The sequence below is a fragment of the Pavona decussata genome, unplaced genomic scaffold (genome assembly GCF_977016875.1).
Source record: "Pavona decussata unplaced genomic scaffold, jaPavDecu1.1 SCAFFOLD_69, whole genome shotgun sequence".
In the NCBI taxonomy this organism is placed as follows: Eukaryota; Metazoa; Cnidaria; class Anthozoa; order Scleractinia; family Agariciidae; genus Pavona; species Pavona decussata.
This window is the reverse complement of record NW_028145488.1, coordinates 1834382-1857442: the sequence shown is the minus strand read 5'-3', so window position 1 is coordinate 1857442 and position 23061 is coordinate 1834382. Positions and strand designations below refer to the sequence as shown.

The window sequence follows — 23061 nt, the reverse complement described above, 5'->3', positions numbered from 1 at the left end:
GAGATTTGGCGAGATCTCGGCGCGTTTTTGGTCGCCGAGATTTTCATCTCGCCACTAATCTCGGCGCGTTTTTGGCCGAGATCTCGTCGAGATGAAAATCTCGGCGGCCAAAAACGCGCCGAGATTAGTGGCGAGATCTCGGCCGAGATCGCGGCGAGATAAAAAACTCGGCGGCCAAAAACGCGCCGAGATCGCGGCGAGATGAAAATCTCGGCGGCAAAAAACGCGCCGAGATCTCGCCCGCGATCTCGGCCGAGATCTCGGCGAGATCTCGGAAAAATTTTCACAAGGGAAGTTTACTGGCTTAACGTATGAGACTTACATGTGTGAGGGCTTTGGAGGATTGTATTTGAATGCCAGATTTTTCAACTCAGATGTTACATTCTCACATGTCACTGATGTTAGATTTTGGAAGTAACAACTCAGAGGACAAATTTTCACAACTTGGATGTTGGATGGAATGTTAACAAGCTTCCTCATATTATTGCATGCTTTGAATTGGTAAAGAATAATAATGCAATGGTCTGTGATAGTGGTCTGGGGTATAATGTACTAATAAAGGCCAGTACATGATGTACATCACTGTGTGTTGATGTTGCTGATTCAAGCACTGTGTATCTTTACACTCCTAAGATGCTATGTTGTATAACTTTGCTTATTACAATATTTCCCTCTGAAGGTTTTTCTGATGGAAGTCAGTCTTCAGTAGCAGGTTACAATGAGCCTCCTTTCCCTGCAGCCTCTCAAACGCATCTGACAAGTGGAACAAAAGGTAGGCATGAATCACTTTATCAAAACAGTTACAAGGAAGCTATCACGTAGCATCTGCAAAAGTCATTAAGGTTACCCGATACCTTCAGAGGTGTCTCGCGTTTAAGCGATGTAGCGCGTCCAGTTTAAACTGTAGATACCTAAACCCCTATGTCAAATTAAAGCTTATAGAGCTGGCTATCAAACTATACCAAGACTTTTGAAATAAAATGAATTGTCGAATTTTTCATGACCTCTAATTGCGAGCGTCCGAATCACCTTTTTAAAGCTACAAGTCAAAGTGAATTTTGTTTTTTGCTAATTTAATTTGCTCCTCAGTTTCCGGACCCAAAGCGCTAAAAAAACGTGTCTGCGTTTTGCCATATTCAATCGCAGTGAAAAGTTATAGAGCATTTTCGAAATAGGATGAAAAAAATGTGGGGTAATCATACAAAAATCTCTCTTGGAGAAAAAATATTTCGAAAGAAAAAATTCGCAGACACGTTTTTGTTGTTTATATGTTAAACTAGCTACTGTCCAAATTTGAAGGCAAAAGAACAAATTCCTTTTGAGTTCTAGCTCTTTGAAGTGGCTCCTCCAAGTGAAAAAAAATTATTCAAGAAAACAGCGCTAAAAATTCGGCAATTCATTTTATTTCAAAATTCTTGGTTTAGTTGGATAGCCAGTTCTATAAGCTTTAATTTGATATAAGGGTTCAAGTATCTACAGTTTAAACTGGACACGTTACATCGCTTGGACGCGAGACACCTCTGAAGACACCTCTGAAGGTATCGGGTAACCTTAACCTTTGTTGACCTTTGTTCCTGCATTTATGTAAATGTTGCAGACTGCCAGCTAGCTGTGAAATTGTTTTTTACTGAAATCACTGGTGATGTATAGTTCCACCTTAATATCACAATTTTCTCCTCTAAAGGTCATTCTGTTGGAAGTCAGTCTTCAGGAGCAGGTTACAGTCAGCTTCCTGTCACCTTCCCTGTCACGTCTCAGACTCATCTAAGAAGTGGAACTGAAAGTAGGTGTAAACATTTAGTTTTATTCCATCAACGCTATTGGTAACATTTGCAAAAATTGAAGGGCTGACAGCATAATCAACCCAAATGACTTTTGAGATCACTTTTTGTTGTTTAGGTTAAGATTAGCTGCAATTTTCTCATGTGGACTTGAATTCGTTCAGGGAATGATGCTCCAATATTTTATCTGCTGCTTTGTAAATTGTGCGGCAAAGCAGCAGATAAAACATTGAGCAAAGCTTCCTTAAGGAATTAAAGGCCTCGTAAAAAACACTGGCGAATCTGAGCTAAAACAAGAAAAAAACGATCTGAAAAGTCATTTGGGCGATTATATGCTCTCAGCCCTTCAATTGTCAGCTGTCTTGGTGTGTCGATCATTAAACAATATTTTTTTTATGCTAGTGGTGTACTTACATGTATGTGGCTTTTTCTCCTTGCATTTGTGTACCTGCTCCATACTGCTGTCTTGTTGTACATCCACTCTGAAAATAAAAGTGCTATGTTGTGTAATTTTGTTATTGCAATTTTCCACTCTATTAAGGTTTTTCTGGTGGAAGTCAGTCTTCAGTCTTTGAAGGAGAGTCCAATTCATGAAATGGTCACAGAAAGGGGAATCAGCCTCTAGAAAAACATGCAAATTTAATTTATGTATTGAATATCTGGATTTCCCTGAATTTATAAAGTGTTCCATTAATATTATTATTAATGCCACAGGACATACATGTATTTCTATTCTCACCATGCTTTTAAATAATTATTATTATTATTATCATAATGGTGATAATGCAGTCCATACACTGTTTGTCTGATGCTAAGATGCTCTGTTGGCTAATTTTGCTCATTACAATTCTCCCCTCTGAAGGTTTTTCTGTTGGAAGTCAGTCTTCAATAGCAGGTTACAGTCAGCTTCCTTTCCCTGCAGCCTCTCAAACTCATCTGACAAGTGAAACAGATGGTAGGTGGGAACTTAAGTTTTCTAATGACAACAATCACTTACAACAATCTGTCAACATGAACATGTAACATTTGCAAAAACTTTTAGCTGTGTATGTCTTTTTGCCTTGTTAAATAATATGAAATTTTAGATTTTTGATACTTGTATACTCTATAAATATTATAATTATAGGATTCTTGAAAATACGCTTGTTATTCCTTTTATTGCTGGTTTTAGTTATGACAGCTGAACAAATTTTCAGTGGTCTTGAACAAATGCGATATGATGCAGGCAAGATCATCGGCAACGCACATCTTCTTGGAGAGTTAAAGAAAATTGCTTCAGACAAAGGCTTGATAATCTCTGATAACAAGGGATCAGGGAATTGCATGTTTTATGCGTTATCAGAACAACTGGACCTGGTGAAAGGAAACCAAATCTCTCATGAAGCATTGAGGCAGCGCATAGTCCAATACCTCAAGGAGAACCCTACACTGGTAAGTTACAATTGTAGTGTTGGTAATGTTGAACAAGTGAGGCAATGGTTTCATTTTATGGTGATACAAATCAAGCAAAGCAATAAAATGGAAGAAATTGGAGTTTCTTTTTCGAGTATGCCAAGGTGGCTGACTGAAAAATATACCTCTATCATTATTCATCACAATAAACCCGATATCACATTCAAATCCTAGCAGTATGCAGATGTTTGTCACTGCATGAATGTAGTTTAATGGTCTTAGCTCCCACAAGTCTCCTGTAGCTGAGTTCTATAACATCCAAATGGAAGGTCAAAGGTTCAGCTCTGTTAGGGGGGAAGAATTCAGATTTTCTTTTTCCGAGTACAATATGCCTGTGTCACTGACTGAAAAATACCTCTATCAAGATAAAACTTAATTGTTGCTTCATATCTTGCTGATTTCATTTTGCAAGAAAAGGCAGAAGTCAATTCTAAAATGGTTGCTATTTCTTGGACAGTTGGTACATTAATCAAGGGCTGATATTACAGTGTACATGGATGCTTAAAGCCAAGCAAAGCTCTGAAATTCTGTTGTATCTGATAGTTCAGTTATTCATTAACAACTGAATAAATAACTTATTGGATTAATTAAATTATGGAACAGTTAACATGTTTCGGTATAATTTGGTTTGTTGTGGATCAATGCACTGGTCAATTTAGTGAAAATCTTTACCCTCCAGTTGATCATTGGATGAGAGTGGCACAATGTACTTTGACATTTTTTGTTTATAATATGGTTGTTCTCTTGCAGCAAGATGGGACAGAACTGTTTAACTTTGTACATGGACACCAGTCTTGGCCTGATTACCTTAGAAACATGGCAGCAGATGGGACATGGGGTGACCACGTCATTCTCCATGCTGCAGCAAACTGCTTTAAAACATGCATTCATGTGATTAGCAGTCTGTCACGTGACTTAACTATCCGCCCAGAACATGATGTTAGCAGCAGCAGCCAGCTTGTGTTGGGACACCTGCATGAACATCACTATGTCAGCCTTCGACCCAAACCAGGTAGAGGAGCGTAATATGATTGGGCACAAACAACTTTCTCTAGATCGCATACCATATTTATTCAATTTACTGCCCTGGGTGCAAATTAACTTTTTGGCCCATAAAGTTGATTAAGAGTAGCTCCCTGGATCTTGCTTGTTTGTTCTTGTGGACTTACCCTTTTTGACTTCCTCGTTAGCGAACTATCTACCCCTGAAACTTAACCATTCCAGTGGTCCTTACACTGCCACTTTTTCTGGTATTTTCAGGTACAATAGGTTTGTCACAAAGCAAGTCAAGTTCACTAAAGCAGAATAAAAGGCCTTTATCATTTCCTGAAAGAGAACCTCCCAAGCAGCCAAGGCAAGATGGGACAGATTGTGATGGGCAAGGTAATTGAGTTGCTACCTGAGCTATGTTGTACTAATACAATTAACATTTATGTGATAACTGAAACAGGCAGTTGAACTCTGTGTTGTTTATTTTCTCAACCTTTAATGACAATGTTGTAATAATTACTATTCCGTTTGATAAAAAAAGGTCTTCTTATAAGTGACCAAGTTGTCACCTTGTCTTTCTTATGTTAAAACCTTTGACAATTTCCATAGATTAGCCCAGTAGTACAAATAGCAAGATCTGCATCTTTAGCTTAACCCTTTAAACCCCAAAACCATGATCAGCATCTCATTTCTCCTTATAGTTTCCACTGTTTGATCAAACTAATCAGTCATGAGAATGAATGAACTGATCAACTAAGAAAAATGACTTGATGTTTAAACAAATTCTCCCAACTAGTTCTATAAGGAACATAGTATAGAGAACCTAAGGAGAAACAATATTATGCTCTCCCAGGAGTAAATCCAGTTACTGACTTAAACTCTAAATGCCATTTTAATGTGATGTGCCACGTTGTTACAATATTTTCAATTTTTCATCTAAAGGTATCATTTCTGGTGGAAGTCAGTCTTCAGTAGCTGGTTACAGGCAGCTTCCTTTCCCTGCAGCCTCTCCAACTCATATGGCAAGTGGAACTGAAGGTAGGAGTGATTGAAAAAATGTTTAAAGCAATTATCACAACAGAGTATATGTATCACATACACAGTGAAAAAAAATTAAAAAGTCATGTGTCCTGTTGACTTTGTAATGAATAATTTATTGTGCTCATTTCTATCTGAAGGTTTTTCTGATGGAAGTCAGTCTTCAGTACATGTAGCAGGTTACAGTCAGTTTCCTTTTCCTGCAGCCTCTCAAACTCATTTGACAAGTGGAACAGAAGGTAACTGTAAGCATTTGTATGATCCCAACAAAATCCTTATTTTTGACTATGAAAATTTGTTTACTGTGAAAACATAATTTTGTGTGCCCCATACACTAATGCTTTTCTCTGAGCCATGTTGTCTGTTTTGTGAATTGTCTGTGTAGGGTGTGCATATATAAGAGCAAACACCTTTTTGAGTATACACTGGTGGCAAGAAAATTAGAACAGATATTTCTGCTAACACAACTTTTGGGATTTCTTGCGTTTTGTCGGTTCCCTTTTCACTGAAACTCTTCACAAGGAAACTCTCCTGCACAATCCAGACAAGTTTGGTGAATAGGCAACCAATGTAGTTTGCCGGTCAACACTTTGTATTACAAGTCTCGAAAGTAGTGCGAAAGAGTCTAAACTCGATATTTTTGTGGCCAATCAGAGACAAGGATTTCAATAAGTTTTGGAAATGGTTGGTTAAGAGTAGCTTCTCGTGTCTCACTTGTTTGTTCTTGTGGACGTACCCTTTTTGACCTCCTCCTTAGCCAACTATCTGCCCCGGAAACTTAACCGTTCCAATGGCCCTTACGCTGACAGTTTTTCTGGTATTTTCAGGTACAATAAGTTTGTCACAAAGCGATTCAAGTTCGCTACAGCAGAATAAAAGGCCTTTATTGTTTCCTGAAAGAGAACCTCCCAAGCAGCCAAGGCAAGATGGCAGCAAATATTATGGGCAAGGTAATTAAGTTACTACCTGAGGTCTATACTGTACTAATGTAATTAAGATTTATGTGATAACTGGAACAGACAGTTGACCATTTAATGATAATGTTGAAATTATTTCATTATTCATTTGATAAAATTAGGTCTTCGTTATAAGTTACGAAGTTCACCTTCTCTTTCTTATGTTGAAACCTTTCACAGTTTCTGTAGATTAGCACTGTAGTGCATGAATCATAATGTTCTGCTTCTTTAGTGGATCAAGTTGAACCCTTTAAACCCCAAAAGCATGATCAGCATCTCAATTCTCCTTACAGTTTCAGTATTTGATAAAACTAATAAGTCTTGAGAATGAATGGGCTGATCAGCTAAGAAAAATGACTTGATTTTTAAACAAATTCCCCTAACTAGTTGTATAAGGAACATATGGAGAACAGTTAGAGAGAATGTCCCGGTTGATGCTTGAGCCTAAAGAATAATAAAATTTTGCTTTTCCTAGAGGAAATCCAGTTTTCTGACTTCAACTTACAATTTCTCCTCTGAAGCCTCGTTCTCAAGCTACCGCTTCCAGGTTTTCTGGAAGGTGTTCCAGGTTTTCTTGGTGGGTGCGCCGGGGTTTTGGGGCCGGGTGTCCTGTGATGTTCCGGGATGTTCTGTTGTTCTGGTGTTCTTAAAAATACTACATGCCCATCTGAACAGTTGTGACGGTTAAAGTTTCTTCAATGTCTCAAGCTGTCTCTAGTGCATGTTTAAAAGTTGCAGTTGAAAGCTCTTTTGCCCGTTGACGCCAGTAAATTCTAACAGCTTGTCTTTATAAATCTTTTGTCTCGATTACCAGCCATTGGTTATTATACTGGATATGAGAGAGCGGCAACAATTAAGCCTTTCTCTCTTTCTGTGTGCTAAGGGAGGTTATTTTCTCTCCAATGGTCCCGGAAATGGGTTTTGGCGTCCATTTACCTGTGGTGTCTGATGCGCGTATGTGAGTAAAGTAGGTACATTTAGGAGCTTTTAGGGGGTGTGTCTTTGTGCAGAGGCTCGATTGCATCTGGAAAAATGTAGCACACACACACAGACACAGATACCTAGTGAACTACATGAAATATAGCGCTTTTTAAAGTGGTAGGTGACACCTTTAGTCTGGAACAAAATGGCAGCCCTTGGCTAACAAAGTATTTGTTGTTTTTCTGTAGGTCCAGGTCTGGCTTTAGTTGTCAATTTTCTCAAAGATACGTACAAAAGGAGGTCGCTTTTGAAACCACTCCTTTGGGAGAACACCTTGAAGCTACCCATTGAAGATGTTTACACAAGACTGAAAATCGTTTCAAGAAGGAAAACCAATTTCCAGCTAGGACGCGATGAAGTGGACATGTATGACATCTTTGTAGCCCCAGATGATGTAACCGTACTGGTAGAAGGAAGCCCTGGTATCGGGAAAACAACATTTTGTCTCCAAATCGCGTATGACTGGGCAAATGGGAAAATCCCGAAAGAGTATTCCTTTCCCGAGTTTGAAATCGTGCTACTGTTAAAATGCAGGGACATTGATGGGGACGTCTTGGATGCCATTAATGAACAACTTCTACCAGAAGATGAAAAGCTCAGGAAAGAGCTTATAGGTTATATTGAAGAGTTCCACTACCATGGAAAAGTTCTATTGATTTTGGATGGTCTGGATGAGCTACCTGAAAAATTAAAACCTGATGTGGATAAATTGCTTCATAAAAAGATTTTGCCATTTTGTTATGTGTTGGCCACATCTCGCCAAGAAAGAGGAATTCAGATACGACAGAAGGTTGATTTTGACGTTCTTTTTCAAATTGAAGGATTTACAGATGCAGATGCTTTTGAGTACATCAGAAAGCATTTTAATCATTTGGGGCCTGAGCATTTGTCAAAAGGAGAGAGGCTTATTAAAGCAATCCAGGAAAACTCTTTCCTCCATGCTTTACCAAGCAATCCATTGAATTTGCTCCTTCTCTGTATTGTTTTTGAGGACTATGAGGGAAAACTTCCATCTCGACGAACTGAACTCTATCAGATTATTGTTCGATGCATTTTACGAAGATTCTGTGCAAAAAATAAGTTGGAAGCTCCCCAGGATGACGAGGCTCTTGAGAAGAAATTTGAACAGAGTTTACTTGCACTGGGAGAGTTAGCTTGGAAATGCCTGTTAGAAGATCGTCTTTCTTTTCGTGAAAGAGAACTTGCAAAATTTGAAGAGATGTATCCAGATCTGGCAGCTCGCATATCGGGTCTCGTTTTCAAGGAAGCCAGTCTGAAAAAGATCAACCCACAGCACGAATACCACTTCTTTCACAAAACATTTGTAGAATACTTAGCCGCAGCATACTTGGCATTTCTGTTATTTAAGAAAGACGTCAATATCTTAAAAGAGTTCAAGTTACGCTTCCGTAACCATATTGTAGGAAAATACCGACAAGTGTTTCTGTTTCTTTCTGGTATACTGGGTAAGGAAACGAGCATCCTTTTCAGACAGATTGGTAAAAAGCTGAAGCGTGGCAACTGGGACTGGCTCAAGTGCAAAACGGAGGTGGGAACGTTTTATACTGAAAGTTTTAGTGAAAGTGGAAATTCTGAAGAAGTGGCGATGGCTCTTTTTTCCTTCATTCCTTTCCCTTTGACTGTGGAAGTGGGCAGAAAAGGCCGCCATTCTTATTCTAGTTTTTTGGAGGTTGCAGAATACTGCCGGAACTTTTCACAGTTACGGCATCCTGTTCATTTATCTGTGTGTTGTGATGAAGATGGTGGAGATTTAAATTTAAAAGACGTAAATTCTGCTTTTGATTACCTGAAATCCTGTCCAAAACTACAGAGTTTGTTCGTGTCCACATTAGAAGCTCTCGGAGATGCCTTTTACGATGGACTATCTCAAAACTCGACTTTAACGTCAGTTACTCTTAGAACTTTTCAAAGCCTCCCTTGTAACATAGCTTATATTGTTGGTGACACTTTGGCTGCAAGCAACACCTTGACCTCCGTGACGTTTGAACTGTTTGGTGAGTGGGGCGAGGCTTGGGCCAGAGCTCTTGATAAAGGATTGTCTGCGAATACACCATTGAAGTCAGTTGTCCTCAAGTTTTATGGTTCATTAAGTGACACTTCAATACTGGCTTTGAAAAGAGTTTTAGTCAACACATCGTTGACCTCTGTTGTCATTACTATTTTTGGAGACATACAAGATTCATTAGCTGCAGCCCTTTGTGAAGGACTTTTAGAACAAGCATTTTTGAAATCTTTTACTTTGGTTGTTTTTGGAAGGGTGAGTGAATCAGACATCGTCTTCCTAGAAAGAGGTTTCTTGCAAAATTACTCTTTGAATACTTTGGAAGTAAAAATCTTTGGTGAACTCCCTAACAACTGGGCAAATGTTGTCAAAGGTATAATTTCAGCAAACAAAGCAAAGCAGTCGTGCTCTTTCCATCCAAATACCAGTGGAAACATTGCAGCTGCTAAGGTCGCTTGTCTTACTCCTGTTTTGGCTAAGAGCAGTTTTAATTTAGAACAGACATTAAACGTCTGGGGTGAGTTGAGCTGTGAAGTTATAGAAGCTGTCGGGAGACTGTTAATGAAGTCCACACCGTATCGACTCACTCTTAACATTCATGGAAACGTAACTGATGATGTTGCAAGCAGTCTTATGCGCTACCTGAAAATAGAAAACTGCGTACACCTTGTGACTTTCAACATTTGGGGAGAATTGACCACTAACGGGAAGGCTGCTATTGAGCAGTTTTCAGGTGCCAACCACAATGCGAACTTAAAGGTGATTGTCCATGACTTGATATCAGACTGTTCTCCTTGTGGCCTTCATTTCTGTATTGATAATCCCTCGTTATTGCCTTCAGTATTCAGTGAAGTGAAGGATACTGGAACAAGTGAACTTAGTCTCACAATCAGTGGCGTGAGTGATGACTGGGCACAGGGCCTGAATGACGGTTTAACAGACAGCACGTCATTAACAACACTTGCTCTTACAATCGGAAACTACCCTGGCGAGAACGTAAGGTGGATGCAACGTCTGCTTGAAGTAGTGTTGCAAAACACCTCCTTAACTACACTAGCTCTCACTCTTACATTGTATTCCCTCACTGACAAGGGAATAGACCTCAGCAAAAGTTTGGCGAAAAACGCGCCTTTAACGACACTCACCCCTACCATCAACAGCCACTTTAGCGACAGGGCTTTCCTTTGGCTAGGTCTGCGTGCTGGTTTGGCGTCAAACAAGTCATTACATACACTTACTCTTACAATCAACAACAACAGTGCCACGGGTGGAGTCTTGATACAGGGTCTGGGTGATGGTTTGGCGTCAAACGAGTCATTACATACACTTACTCTTACAATCAACAACTACAGTGGCACGGGTGGAGTCTTGATACCGGGTCTGGGTGATGGTTTGGCGTCAAACGAGTCATTACATACACTCACTCTTATAATCAACAACTACAGTGCCACGGATGGAGACTGGATACAGGGTCTGAATGATGGTTTGGCGTCAAACGAGTCATTACATACACTCACTCTTACAATCAACAACTACAGTGGCACGGGTGGAGTCTTGATACGGGGTCTTGGTGATGGTTTGGCGTCAAACGAGTCATTACATACACTCACTCTTACAATCAACAACTACAGTGAAACGGATGAAGAAAGGATTCTTTGGCTGCGTGATAGTTTGACCGAAAATAAGTCATTAACTACTGTCAGTCTTACAATCAACAACTACAGTAACACGGCTGGAGACTGGATGAAGCATCTGGGTGATGGTTTCGCCAGAAATAAGTCATTAACAACTCTCAGTCTTACAATCAATAGCTGCAGTGAAGTGAGTGAAGATCAGTTACTGGAACTGTGCAATAATCTGGCAAGAAGTGACACATTAACTACTCTGAAATTGACAATCAACGACCACAGTTCTACAAGTAGAGGCCTTGGATGTGATCTTAGCGAGTGTTTTGCAGACTGTAAGTTGTTAACTTCTCTAAATTTAACGGTAAGCCTGTATGGAGAGGAAGATGTGTGCTGAAACCTACCACTCTGCGAGCAAAGTAAAAGTAAATCTATCCAATCAAATTCAATAACGAAGGCGTGTATCCATAACTCGATTGACGCATGCGTTGTATTTATGCAAGCATGATAACACGTGCAAGTTACATTCAGCTAAGAAAATTTGTTCTCGATCGCCAGTGAAGAAGTAAACTTTCTTCACGAACCGGAAAGATGGAAAACGATTTCGGAGCAGGTAAATTTAGTCGACAAAGAAGTTAAATCTTTGGATTGGAGTGAAATCAGGTCGCTCTTTATGAGAAACGAAATGACAAATAGCGGCGGGAATAATTCAAAGCCCACTGTGGGGCTATGCTAGTAAGGAGCTCAGCAAGAACTAAACAAACTACAGATTAGATCTATCGGATTCTCTAAGGTAAACAAGTTTGTAACGCTGATATAAAAATAATAGAAGCTATGTAACGATAGTTTTCCAGGGAAAATTTTCGTATTATTGGACAACGAAAACCTTTTTTTACCATTTCCAAAACCCATATTTGTTTATATTAGTATGTTAATTATAGACACAAAAGTTCCTTGGACGATAGCGATCTAATGCGTCGAACTTTGGTTTTGAACTTAACTCAGTCGAAGTCGAACTTCTAACTCAGTCGAAGTGATTTTTAAAACGGCGCAAATATACGATTTCTCGCATGAAAGGAAAGAAGATATTTAGGAAAAGAAGTTTAGAACGCTCGTAACTAATAAACTTGGGGAAACTCCGACGGTTTTAGATTTTCTTTGCTCACTCTTGTTTGTCTTTTTATACCGTTTTCTGTTAGCTTTGTTATGAAAGGATTGGTCTGAGTAACCAGACGACGTTTTTCCCGTTCCACCACTTGCCTCCGTGCCAAACCGCGTCTGTTTCATCCTTTTAGCTGTGCGTCTATCGGGTTATGGACACTGGAAAAGTTTTAAGCGCACTCGAGAAACTGTGTTGCTCTCGGCGAACTTTTAAGGCTCTTTTAGACAAGCGATTTGTGTCACATTTCACTACAATTTTTGTCGCGCAAGGCTGCAACTTCAAAGCATACTTTAAACCAATAGTTTTTTTGGTGTATTTTCAACGCTGTACTTTTTTTCAAGAAATCAAGCAAAATTGTGTCACGTTTGAAACATGTTCGAACCTCCCGCGATATCCCAGAGACAAATGAGCGATGAAATGGCCGCTAGTTTATGCGGGCGATTTAAAACTGCAACTTGCGTGTGACAAAAATTGCATGTGTAAACGGGCCTTTACAGTTATCTCCTACTTTCCAAACTTCCCGCACGCGTGCTAAACACGAACCAATTCTAAATTCCTAGTGTGAGTTTTTGACAATGTTTCACAAAACACTTACTTGTTAAAGTGAAGTTAAATGGTGAAGAGTATCAACCTTCCTTAGCAGTGCCATTAGCCTTTTAAGGCCTAATATCAAACCGAAAATTCTCCTCATTGGCGTCTTCATATTTGTTGTGGTATTGGTTGGGAGAAATTGCTCAAAGTCAGTTTATCTTTCAGTGATCATTTTCCATATTCTCGTGATCTGTATATTTGTTTTACCGATACGGTAAACTGCCGCTTATAAGCGCCCCCCCTCCCTCCCCCCGGTTATAGGACCATCTACCTGTAAACCCAAAAATACATACGATTATAAGCCCCCCCCCCCCCCCGATATAAGCCGCCGTCTAGTTTTGTTCGTGTTGTTGGTTTTAATTTTGTTCCAAAGATTGACGTTTTAAAGCTTAATTAAAACACAGTAAGTGAAAAAACGTATTTCGATCAACACTGCTATAGCTCGTTTGGAAACGGTATTTTTATTCCGGTTATAAGCCCCCAAGGATATAAGCCCCTCCGTTTATAAGGCCATCTAAAACCCCTTACGAAGTTGTATTAGCCCAGGGCTTATAAGCGAAAGTTTACGGTATTTCTAGGAGGACAAAGTTACTGATCTCCATTGGGGCTTAAAGGGTTAACTGTCTCCTGTCTTCAAATTTGCCTCTGTGTTAATTGTGTTTGTCAAAGGTAACGGCGCTCCTTTTGTTGAGTAGTTTAATTTTGGACTTGTTGAACTGGAACTAGCTTGTAAATGAGCTTATGCAGGGAATTATCGTCAAACAAAGCTACGATACGTTACGATAATGTAGATTGATTGAAGGGAATCTCTGCATAAGCCTTCGTTTCAAGGCAGCTCCATTTCTTAGCTCAAAATATGTTATTTTGTATTTACCACTGGTGGCCGCGCTTACTTGATTAATGACCCAGGAGTGAAATGAAATCTTGACAGATTAAGAGTTGTCAATGATCCTTTCAACCAGACACCAAGCCAAATTCTTCATTTTTTGTGTAGTAAGTGATGTAAGAGGTTCGAGCATTTGGGGAAAATTCTGTGCACCGTGACGAAAGCAGGTTAGTTTTGAAACGTTGCAGGCTGGGTATAAAATGCAGTCCGAGATAAAATCTGATTAAACATTTGCTATTAGATGTGAGGCAAGTGCAAAGGACATCAACGTGTTGGACACAATTGTGTGGATATTTGGAAATTTAAACTCGGCAGGAATCTGAGTTTCACTCCTAAGAGCATCTAAACCTCAATATTTAGGAAAATCCTAACATTCAATTTATTAAACAGAAGACAAGGACGAACACCACGGGAAAGTGGTGTTTAGTAGCTTTGATTGATAGGTCACAAATAAGGAAATTCATCCACAGAATCAAAATCTAGAACCACCTCGTGTAGCTACAGCAGCAAAGGAACGTTCTGCTTAGTAGCTTTCATTTGAATGGTCACACTTTAGCATTTCAACAACAGACTCAAACGTTATAAGAACCACCTAGTATAGTATAATAAACAGCACCACAGGAACGTACTGCTCTTTAGCTTTCATTTGAATGGTCACGCTTCAGGATTTTATCCACAGGACTCGAAAGTCAGACCACCTTGTACAGCATAATAAACAGCACCACAGGAAAGTACTGCTCAGTAGCTTTCATTTGAATGGTCGCACTTGAGGATTTCATCCACAGGACTCAAAAGATAAAACCACCTTGTACAATAAACAGCACCACAGGAGAGCACTTCTTAGTAGCTTTCATTTGAATGGTCGCACTTGAGGATTTCATCCACAGACTCAAAAGATAAAACCACCTTGTACAACATAATAAACAGCAGCTCAGTAGCTTTCATCGAATAGTCACACTAGGATTTCATCCACAGACTCAAAAAATAGAACCACCTTGTACAACATGATAAACAGCACCACAGGAAAGTACTGTCAAGTAGCTTTTATTTAAATGATCACATTTTGGGATTTCATCCTCAGACTCAAAAGCCAGAACCACCTTGTACAGTATTATAAACAGCACCATAGCAAAGTACTGCTCAGTAGCTTTCATTTGAATAGTCACGCTTGAGGGTTTCATCAACAAACTCAAAAGTAAGAACCACCTTGTACAGCATTGCTGTGGGAGTGGAAGAGTTTACGGTTTTCTTGAAAAGTGTCATTGTATATTAAGAATCTATCAAAGTACCGCGCAGAGATGCTTCTCTTCCTGTCGATCCCAACATGTGGCATGTAATGCAAATGCATGGTTATGTTGTTGTTTTATTGTGCACATACCTCGTACTGTTACCCTGGCCGTTTCTAATTGCGCACAAGGCTGGGTGAAGAATTTTATCTCGGTCTGCAACCGATACTCAGTCTGAAGTCTGCAGCGTAAAGGTGAGTCGATATTGATGCCACATAGTCGATACCTGGGAGTGTTCAAGTATGGATACTTGTGAACGACACAGGTTTTGTTTCGATGCCGTTAAACTGACAACTTCAAAGAAGCGTGATGTGCATTCCACATAACGTTGGAGGAATTTTAAGCATAACCTTTTTTTGCGGAAGAATTTTACTGTTCTCTTGGCAGCACAACAACTTAGCGTTCTCTACTCGTTTAAGCCTGGATTCTACCGACGGTAATGACGTCATAGTACAAGTCTGGAGCGAAGACGTCACAGTATCGATATAAAAAAGTGCCAAGTATCGGTAAATATCTCACGAATATCGTATCGCATGTGAAGCTGGTATCGGCTCACTGTTACCTGCAGAATGCCGAAGTATTAATTGAGTGTCATTTGCTGTTGGGGTGACTGTGGGGTTTCTCTCGTCTCATAATTCCCAAATGGATCGGTTTGTTGAAGAAATTACCTTTTAAGTGTAAGTAATGTAAATAGCTGTTAAAGACCGTGAAAGTCAAAGCAGCTGAATTGTATTTAAACATTTTAGAATCAGAAGACACAAATCGAGAAGGTTTTGTCTTCTTTCTATGATCCTTATGCTGACAAATCTCCTGTAATTCAAGTACGGGGGAAAATTGTTTCTTGCCAAATGTTATTGCTTTCATTAAGCAAAGTGTAACCAACGTGAACATTATTTCATGCTATGTCGTGCTGTACAAACCAAAGACATGGTATAGGTTTTGTAGTTAGGTAGATAGCAATTGTTACAGCCGTACATAGACGTTAACGCAGATTTAACATTTCTAGAATAAGAAGACACAAATCGAGAAGGTTTTGTCTTTTTTTCTTGAATCCTTGTGCGGCATGAAAATGTTTCGTGCCAAATGTTATTGGTTTTATTAAGTGTAACAAATGAGAACATTATATCAGAGACATGGTATAAGTTTTTTAGTTAGGTAGACAGCAAATGTACAGCCGTACATATTTCAAACTTGGGGTGTTTCAATCTGGTACCTCAATTGTACATAGACAAATCTCCTGTAATTCAAGTACGGGGGAAAATTGTTTCTTGCCAAATGTTATTGCTTTCATTAAGCAAAGTGTAACCAACGTGAACATTATTTCATGCTATGTCGTACTGTACAAACCAAAGACATGGTATAAGTTTTGTAGTTAGGTAGATAGCAATTATACAGCCGTACATATTTCTAACAGGGTGCATTTGGTACCTCAATTGTACATAGACGTTAAGGCAGATTTAACATTTTAAATCAGAAGACACAAATTTAGAAGATTTTGTCTTTTTCTATAATCCTTGTAACGCAATTGCAGGGTTGAATGTTTTATGCCAAGTGACTTTTACCAAGTAGATTACAAGAGGCGAATATGAAATTGACTCCGAGAAACGAATTCGGAGTAAAATGTAATATTAGAATATTATTAAACCATTTGAAGTTTAAATGCTTGAGTATGATATCTGTATTTGATTTACAGATCAACGTGAAATGTTCCTAAAATACCAATTTTTCCATCAGAACATAAGCGAGGGGAACAAAGAAACTCGTCAATTGAAGGAATTTGTATATATCTGCTGTTTGATTTACAGAGATCAACATAGAATTTCTCCTCTTTAAACTCATTAATAATTCATGAAGAGAAAACAAATGAAATCACCACAGTGAAGGAGATTTGGAAATATGATCGTAATTATCCTAAAATTTAGTGAGCGGTTGCTTTGAATGTCTTCATAAACTATTAATGGTTTGAGAAGTTATATCAAACACACGAAAGAGTGTTTGATGCGATTTCTAAACACCTCGAATAGTTGGCTGAAAAAGCGAGGCGCACTTCTCGTTGTTTGAAAATCGTATGAAACACTCTTCCCTGTGTTTGATATATTGCTTACAATACCAACACATTTCACAGCAGGGAGATGATGACGATACGAAATTCATCAACCAGGGCGCATTTTCTCCATGTGCCAGCTTAGAATTAATCTTAAAAGAGATGAATGGACACCCAGCGAGGACAAAATGTGATACACTTTTGTTTTTGGTGCTAAATTTGTTAATTTTCCATTGCAAGTTTTTATTCGTTTGTTTGGGTTTTCCTTTGTTGCGCTCTGATTGGTTAAAATAAAGTCGCACCCTTTTCTCCATCGATTAGAAATGAAACCAAGCCACAGGAATATCCCGCGTTTCTTTTAGTTTATGGAACATTTCGAATTCTGATTTGTTTATTGTTTTTTGTAAAACGTCGATTCGGTTTGACGACAAGGTTAAAAACCATTGATTGGAGCCAAAGCTGAAGCCAGTCCTGTTTTGTATCAAAGGAAAGGCACTTAAAAAATGATTTGGCCATTTCCGAGTTGCTGTGAACCTCAATATGAAAGCGAGGCTACGTGCAAAACTTTTCATATGCCGTTAGCCTCGCTTTCATAATGAGGTTCAAAGCAATTCGGAAATGGTCTATTTTTTTGAAAATATGAATTGGAAGTAGCCGGCCCCGTTTGATCTTGTTGCCCTGAAATGGTGCTCGGACATGGACCCTTGTATTAACGGACCTTTTTATTGGTGCAATGGCGATAAGCGGAGCACTGCGACGGCAAAGAACGTGGAGCACTGTGCCGGGCACGGGCCTTAACTCTAATGTTGATACTCGTAGGCCGTTTGATCTTGGTGCTCCGGCTTTAGCACCAGTAATGTTGATACTTGTCCGCCATTTCAGAGTACGAGCGCTAGTCTGCGCACAATTTCCTGACTGCACCAACTTTTATCGCACCTCGGTCTTTAAGTTAACAAAATTACGTTCAAAAACAATTTTTTGCTTCAAATGGAGTTCCCCTTCGATCTCCCGCGCAGAATTCCTTTCGGTAACGCAAACTTCCTATAGTACAAAATTTGTGAAACGAATCCTTAACAACTCGAACCGACTATTTGCAATTTCCCTGCTTTGCGCTTTTACAAGATTCAACAGGATTCGAATTTTTCATGTCGCTTTTAGTGGTGTGATTATTTCCACGGTTCAAGTTATTGAGATTCAACTGTGCTGAAAATTCATCATTGCAGCTTTCTGGACAAACCCAAGTTATGTTGCTTTTGTTTGTATCCCAGTCTTTTCTGAAAACTGAAGAAAGCGATTCTTGACTAATCTGAGTTTTTCTGCCGAAGAGCTTGGAGCTCACTTATTTCAGTTTTTGTACCATGAAGAAACTCGGAGCATTACTGCTTTCCTGTACTGTGAACTCTCGCTCTAGCGGACACCCTCGGGATGTCGTTTAGTGTCCGTAATAGCGACAGTCTATAATAGCAGGGTGTGGGGATCAACCTGGGGCTTGAGATTCCAGTTAGTTATGAGTTACGTGGCGACCCAAAATATCTTATAAGACTTGACAAGCTTATCAACAGTAGCGAATCTTCTAAGCAGTCATTGGGAATGCAGGTGAGGGCTTGGTCTCTCCTAAAGAGTCTGGAAGGAAAAGGCAAAAGCTGAAGTGAAAACGCAGAGTCTGTTGTACAGCCTCTAAAGAGATTGGTGTGAAATTAAACATTCCAGAAATCTTTCGAAGTGTGTTGACAAATGACGAACATTAGACTGCAAGTTATGTTACATGCGAAGTTCATGGTGCATGGTGTCCACTTTATCGAGAGTCAAAACAATAAAAGTGTTATGTTTGTACCACAAAAGTGTTCGTAATTCCGTAAGAGCGAGAGTCCGTAATAGCGGGAGTCAGTTTCAGTCAAACCCCTAGAGCTTTCGCCGGGGATCTGAATTTTGTCCGTAATAGCGGGGTGTCCGCAAGGCGGGAGTTGACTGTAGATGGGACACTCATCCGTCACCAACCAGTTATTGCCTCCGGAAATTATTCGCCAATAATCACACACCTCGCCAGAGAGACAATATCAATTTGAGTTTCTTGTGTACAGAAACAACACGACAATTTCACGACTAAACTATCCTTGAACCACAGTCCCTAAAGCGACTGAAAATGCGCCGACTATCCTCTACTTAACAACGCCTACAGTATCTGAAAAGAAATGAAAGGTTCCTAACTTGTACACCTACCGTTCCCACCTCAAAGGGTTTTGCAGCTTTTGAAGAAATATTGTATAAATTCAGGATAGCTCTCATGGGTTGGAATGGGGTTAGAATTAATACTTACCGCCATCATCATCAATCGGCCCCCACCCAAACAGAAGATAGAACTTCTTTGCAAATGTCTCAGTCAGCCACTGCCACAGAGAGATCTTAGATAATAAGAACAGTGTATACTTCAGGGTGTGTTAATTAAGAACCAGTTATTAGACTGCAACTACGGAGAAGGGGACTGGGTGAGGGGTTTGGAGAAATAATTGTGAATGATTTTAATATTTTGGGCCCCTTATAGTCCCTCTCCCTCACCCCTACCTCCTCCTCTTTGTTCTCCAGCCGCCCCACCCCTTCCTCACCCTCTACGACCGGAACTGTTTTTCAGAGTGAAAAGTCTGATACTTAGTCGCCTTTCTCGAAAGTCCCGGTAACTTACCGGGCCCTGTAAGTATATTTTTAAATGTTTTTTTCGCGAATACACAGTGAGTGCAGACATGGTACTTGGCCAATGTTTTCATAGAATTATAAGATTTTAAAGTTTAGTATTCAAAGCTAATAAAAAATTGACTTCTGTTAAGAAACATTTATCACAAAAGACACTTATCGCGCCCGGTAAGTTACCGGGACTTTCAAGAAACGGGTCCTTGGACTTACGAGATGTTGCTAGGTGGCAAAAGTGCTGTGTCTAAGATGAGTTTTGAACTCCAGAAATAAGGTTAGAATGGCATCCATTTTTAGTTTAGCTTCTTTTACTGTTTAGCACTTATTGTTCAACTTTTTAGAGTTATACATAATAATTATTTCTACTGCACTAAAGTAAGCTTGAGCGACAAATGGTGCCAACTTGTTACAGACTTAGCAGGCGAGAACTTTACATACTTGGCTCTTTTTAGAATCCAAAATCTTAGATCCAAGGTATTAAAAGTAAGAAATATGTTTTAATGTCTTCCCAGCCATTAAGCTCAAACGCGATTCTGACGTAATCTCGATGTATTCAGCTTTGGATTTTTCACAATTCAGAGCGCCATAGCCACCCTCACAGACGGGTTTCTGATACATGAATCATACATCCTGAAAGGAGAATCTTTAGTAAATTCACACTAGCCTCCTTGCCACGTTTAAATGGGTGTCCCCCAGTTTTTCGTCCATCTGTTGTGGAATAAGTCAACATTTATAAATGAAGTTGAAATTCCTACACATGTAAACACAAACCAAGTTTTCCATGGTTTCAAACTCAACGGAAATCAAGGAAAAATTAGCTTAGTATTCTCAGTTTCCACCCAATAAAGTAGGGTTTGGTATTGCTCTTGTTTGGTCCTTAGTTTGTTCTAGAGGGGGGGGGGGGGGGTGGGGGGAGGAGTCGCTGCCAATAATACACAGGATAAGATGTTATACTAATGTATGAGGGGTAAGGCATCGGAATTTGTACCCTCGTGTTACCCCGATCACATAAGGGATCTAAGCAGTCACGACGGGGATCGCAACGAGCACTTTAGAAAACCAAATGGTTACTTGATTCAACAAAACAATGGTTCAAGCGTTTTTTATTGTGTTACATTTCTTTGGCGTTGTCAGGTCTGAGGAATTGCGACGTGAAATGGTGAAATTTCAAGGTTTTATAGAAAATGACGACGGTCGATATTTAGAATACGAGTAATTTCTTATTTTCCTTAGGGACAGTAAAGCGAGGAAAACACGCAAACGCGCACTGAAATCGCTTTCCGCGAGAGGACGTGGCTCCTCGCGTGTGATAATTTTCGCGCGTAATCACGTGTTTCGTCCATTTTACTATCCCTAAGTGAACTGGTCATAACAAGTTTTTTCGAAGTGGACCCACCTTGTCTGGGGGGTGGCGGGGGGGGGGGGTGGGGGGTTATCGAAGACACAACCTATCTCATGAACACTGCCGACAAAATTTCTTGGCTTTAAAATTTGAGTTGACACAGAAATATTCAGCTAGCAAGAGTCAGCATTGCTACTGAGATAAACAAGAAAAGTGCGGTTTGAATCTCATTGTTAGTTTTTACTGCTGGATACAAGGGTGGCTATGTAATAAAGACACCATCATTTGAGGTAGAGGAAGGAGTGTACAGGTAGAGTCCACCATCTATTTTGTGGTTTGCCGGTGGGGCCTGTTGGAATATCAGTAGTTTTGATCTCTCCCTTTAAAGAAAATAAAAGGCTGCTCAGAAGATTGCTTGAAGTCCTGTGAATTTTGGTGAACTTCAAACCAGTCACAACAAATTCAACTCAATCCTAGATAGTAAGGTGAATAATTCCGAAGTAGAATAAAACGTCAATTTGATTTCTACTTAACGTACTTATATAAACGTACTTTTACCATTTAATTTATACCTACTTGTACCAATTTAATTTTTGTTTTAAAAAAAAAACGTACTTATACCTCATTCACACCAACTAAACGTGTTTAGTAGTTAAACCAGATTAAACAAAATGAAAATAATTGGAAGAATACTGAAAAAAGGAATCTTACATATATTAACTAAACTTTTATTATGCCAAATTTGAAGTCGAAAAACACAAGCAAGCAACTTCTATGGATATTACAAATTTTCACCGTGTTTAATAAAAGAGTTTTTTCAACATGCTTTTAAGTTTGGTATTAACAGAGCATAAGTGATTATTTTCTTTTTCGTTTTTGTTATTTATTATTCCACTATTATGTCATTTCACCAAATAAGGTCAAGAGAACGCGCAAAATATGAGACCGTAATACACTGTAGTGTCCCGGTTTGACCGGTTTACAACAGAGCGAATACGGACGGAAAAGGCAGAAAAAAGGAGCAACAAATGTCCGGACTGGACGAAGAATAGTTTTTGAAACGATGCAGACTCGAAAACAAGTTTTTAGCATGCTAATCACTTGTCATTTATCTTTTCATTTTATCTAATCAAATTAAAGACATTTAACTGGCTTTCTGTGTTGTTTACATCATTCGTACGCGCCATATACCGATGGACAGTTGATGCCGGGTGTATTTGAAAACTGTTACCAAAACAGAGAAGCCAAAATAACAAAATCTTTTTGTAGTGGAATAATAAATCTCTTATTCGATGGTTTTACATATAATACTCGCGGACATTTTGCTCATTGCTCGTATTTTTCCTCGCCCCTTCGGGGCTCGGAAAAATACTACGCAACTCGCAAAATATCCGCGCGTATTATATGTAAAACCATCGAATAAGATATATGTAATGTGCTCTTCACTTTTGATGGAAAGCTAGCATTCGTCCTTTTCCTCTCCTCAAATTCTTTCGCGAGCGTCGGTTTGTTTCTCACTCAACAGAAACACTTAGGATGATACAACTCCCCGAGAACACACAGAAACTATTGCGTGGGAGGCAAACAAAAGAAGCTGCTCGCAGTTTGGATGTTTCTCACGGAATTTTCTAAGTTACGAGTTCTTAATCAATGGACTTAGAAGAAAGTTGAAGCTGGGCGGGGAAAAGGTTTCCATTTAACTGCTCCGAAAGGAAGCACGTGTGGTTTTCTGTCGTTAGTTTTGGATGTTGACGTCGTGTTCGTAATCAAGGAACATCATTACTGGGGCACGAGAAGCTTGGGTGCAAGTGACGTTAGCAGAACAAGACGAGAGGTTTGTTTGACTTTACATATCAGAGTTACTTTACAAGTAAAAAAAATGTATCAAGAAGATGAAATACCCAAGAGAGGAAAGCACTCAAGAAGTCAGGATTTGATTGTGCTTTCTTTTCAATTTTTTTCCCTTTTATTGTTATCAATTTGCCGGGGTTTCGGATTTTCTGCATTTTTAGCGCGGGGACAGAATACATATTTTCAGGATACATGTGCAGCCTATGCATTATGTCCATAACTTTCAGTACGAAAGGCGCGAGAATTCCACTTTCCTTTTTTCGTAAGTCCATTGTCCGACTTTCCAATCTAGCAAATCAGATCACTTCCATATTTGGAAAACGAAACCAATCCGGGAAAAAAAAACCTTCTTTATAAAAGCGTGGATT

The 23061-nt window shown here is 39.4% G+C and overlaps 1 protein-coding gene and 1 long non-coding RNA gene across 2 annotated transcripts in view; one reads left to right on the top strand and one right to left on the bottom strand.

Annotated features, from left to right (window-relative positions):
- Positions 1–12866, top strand: part of LOC146477731 (uncharacterized) — a 28593-nt gene extending 15727 nt beyond the window's left edge. Inside the window, exons 5-14 of the mRNA XM_085113056.1 lie at positions 680–772; positions 1685–1783; positions 2644–2736; positions 2953–3212; positions 3984–4245; positions 4494–4616; positions 5166–5261; positions 5402–5500; positions 6089–6211; positions 7387–12866. Of these exons, the coding sequence (XP_084969182.1) occupies positions 680–772; positions 1685–1783; positions 2644–2736; positions 2953–3212; positions 3984–4245; positions 4494–4616; positions 5166–5261; positions 5402–5500; positions 6089–6211; positions 7387–11243 (5105 nt within the window). The 3' untranslated portion in view covers positions 11244–12866. The remainder of the gene's footprint in view (positions 1–679; positions 773–1684; positions 1784–2643; positions 2737–2952; positions 3213–3983; positions 4246–4493; positions 4617–5165; positions 5262–5401; positions 5501–6088; positions 6212–7386) is intronic.
- The window catches only part of LOC146477707 (uncharacterized), a 545413-nt gene that overhangs the window by 99703 nt on the left and 422649 nt on the right, over positions 1–23061 (bottom strand). The window contains exon 2 of the long non-coding RNA XR_014865316.1: positions 14184–14290. This is a non-coding gene — a long non-coding RNA (uncharacterized LOC146477707). The remainder of the gene's footprint in view (positions 1–14183; positions 14291–23061) is intronic.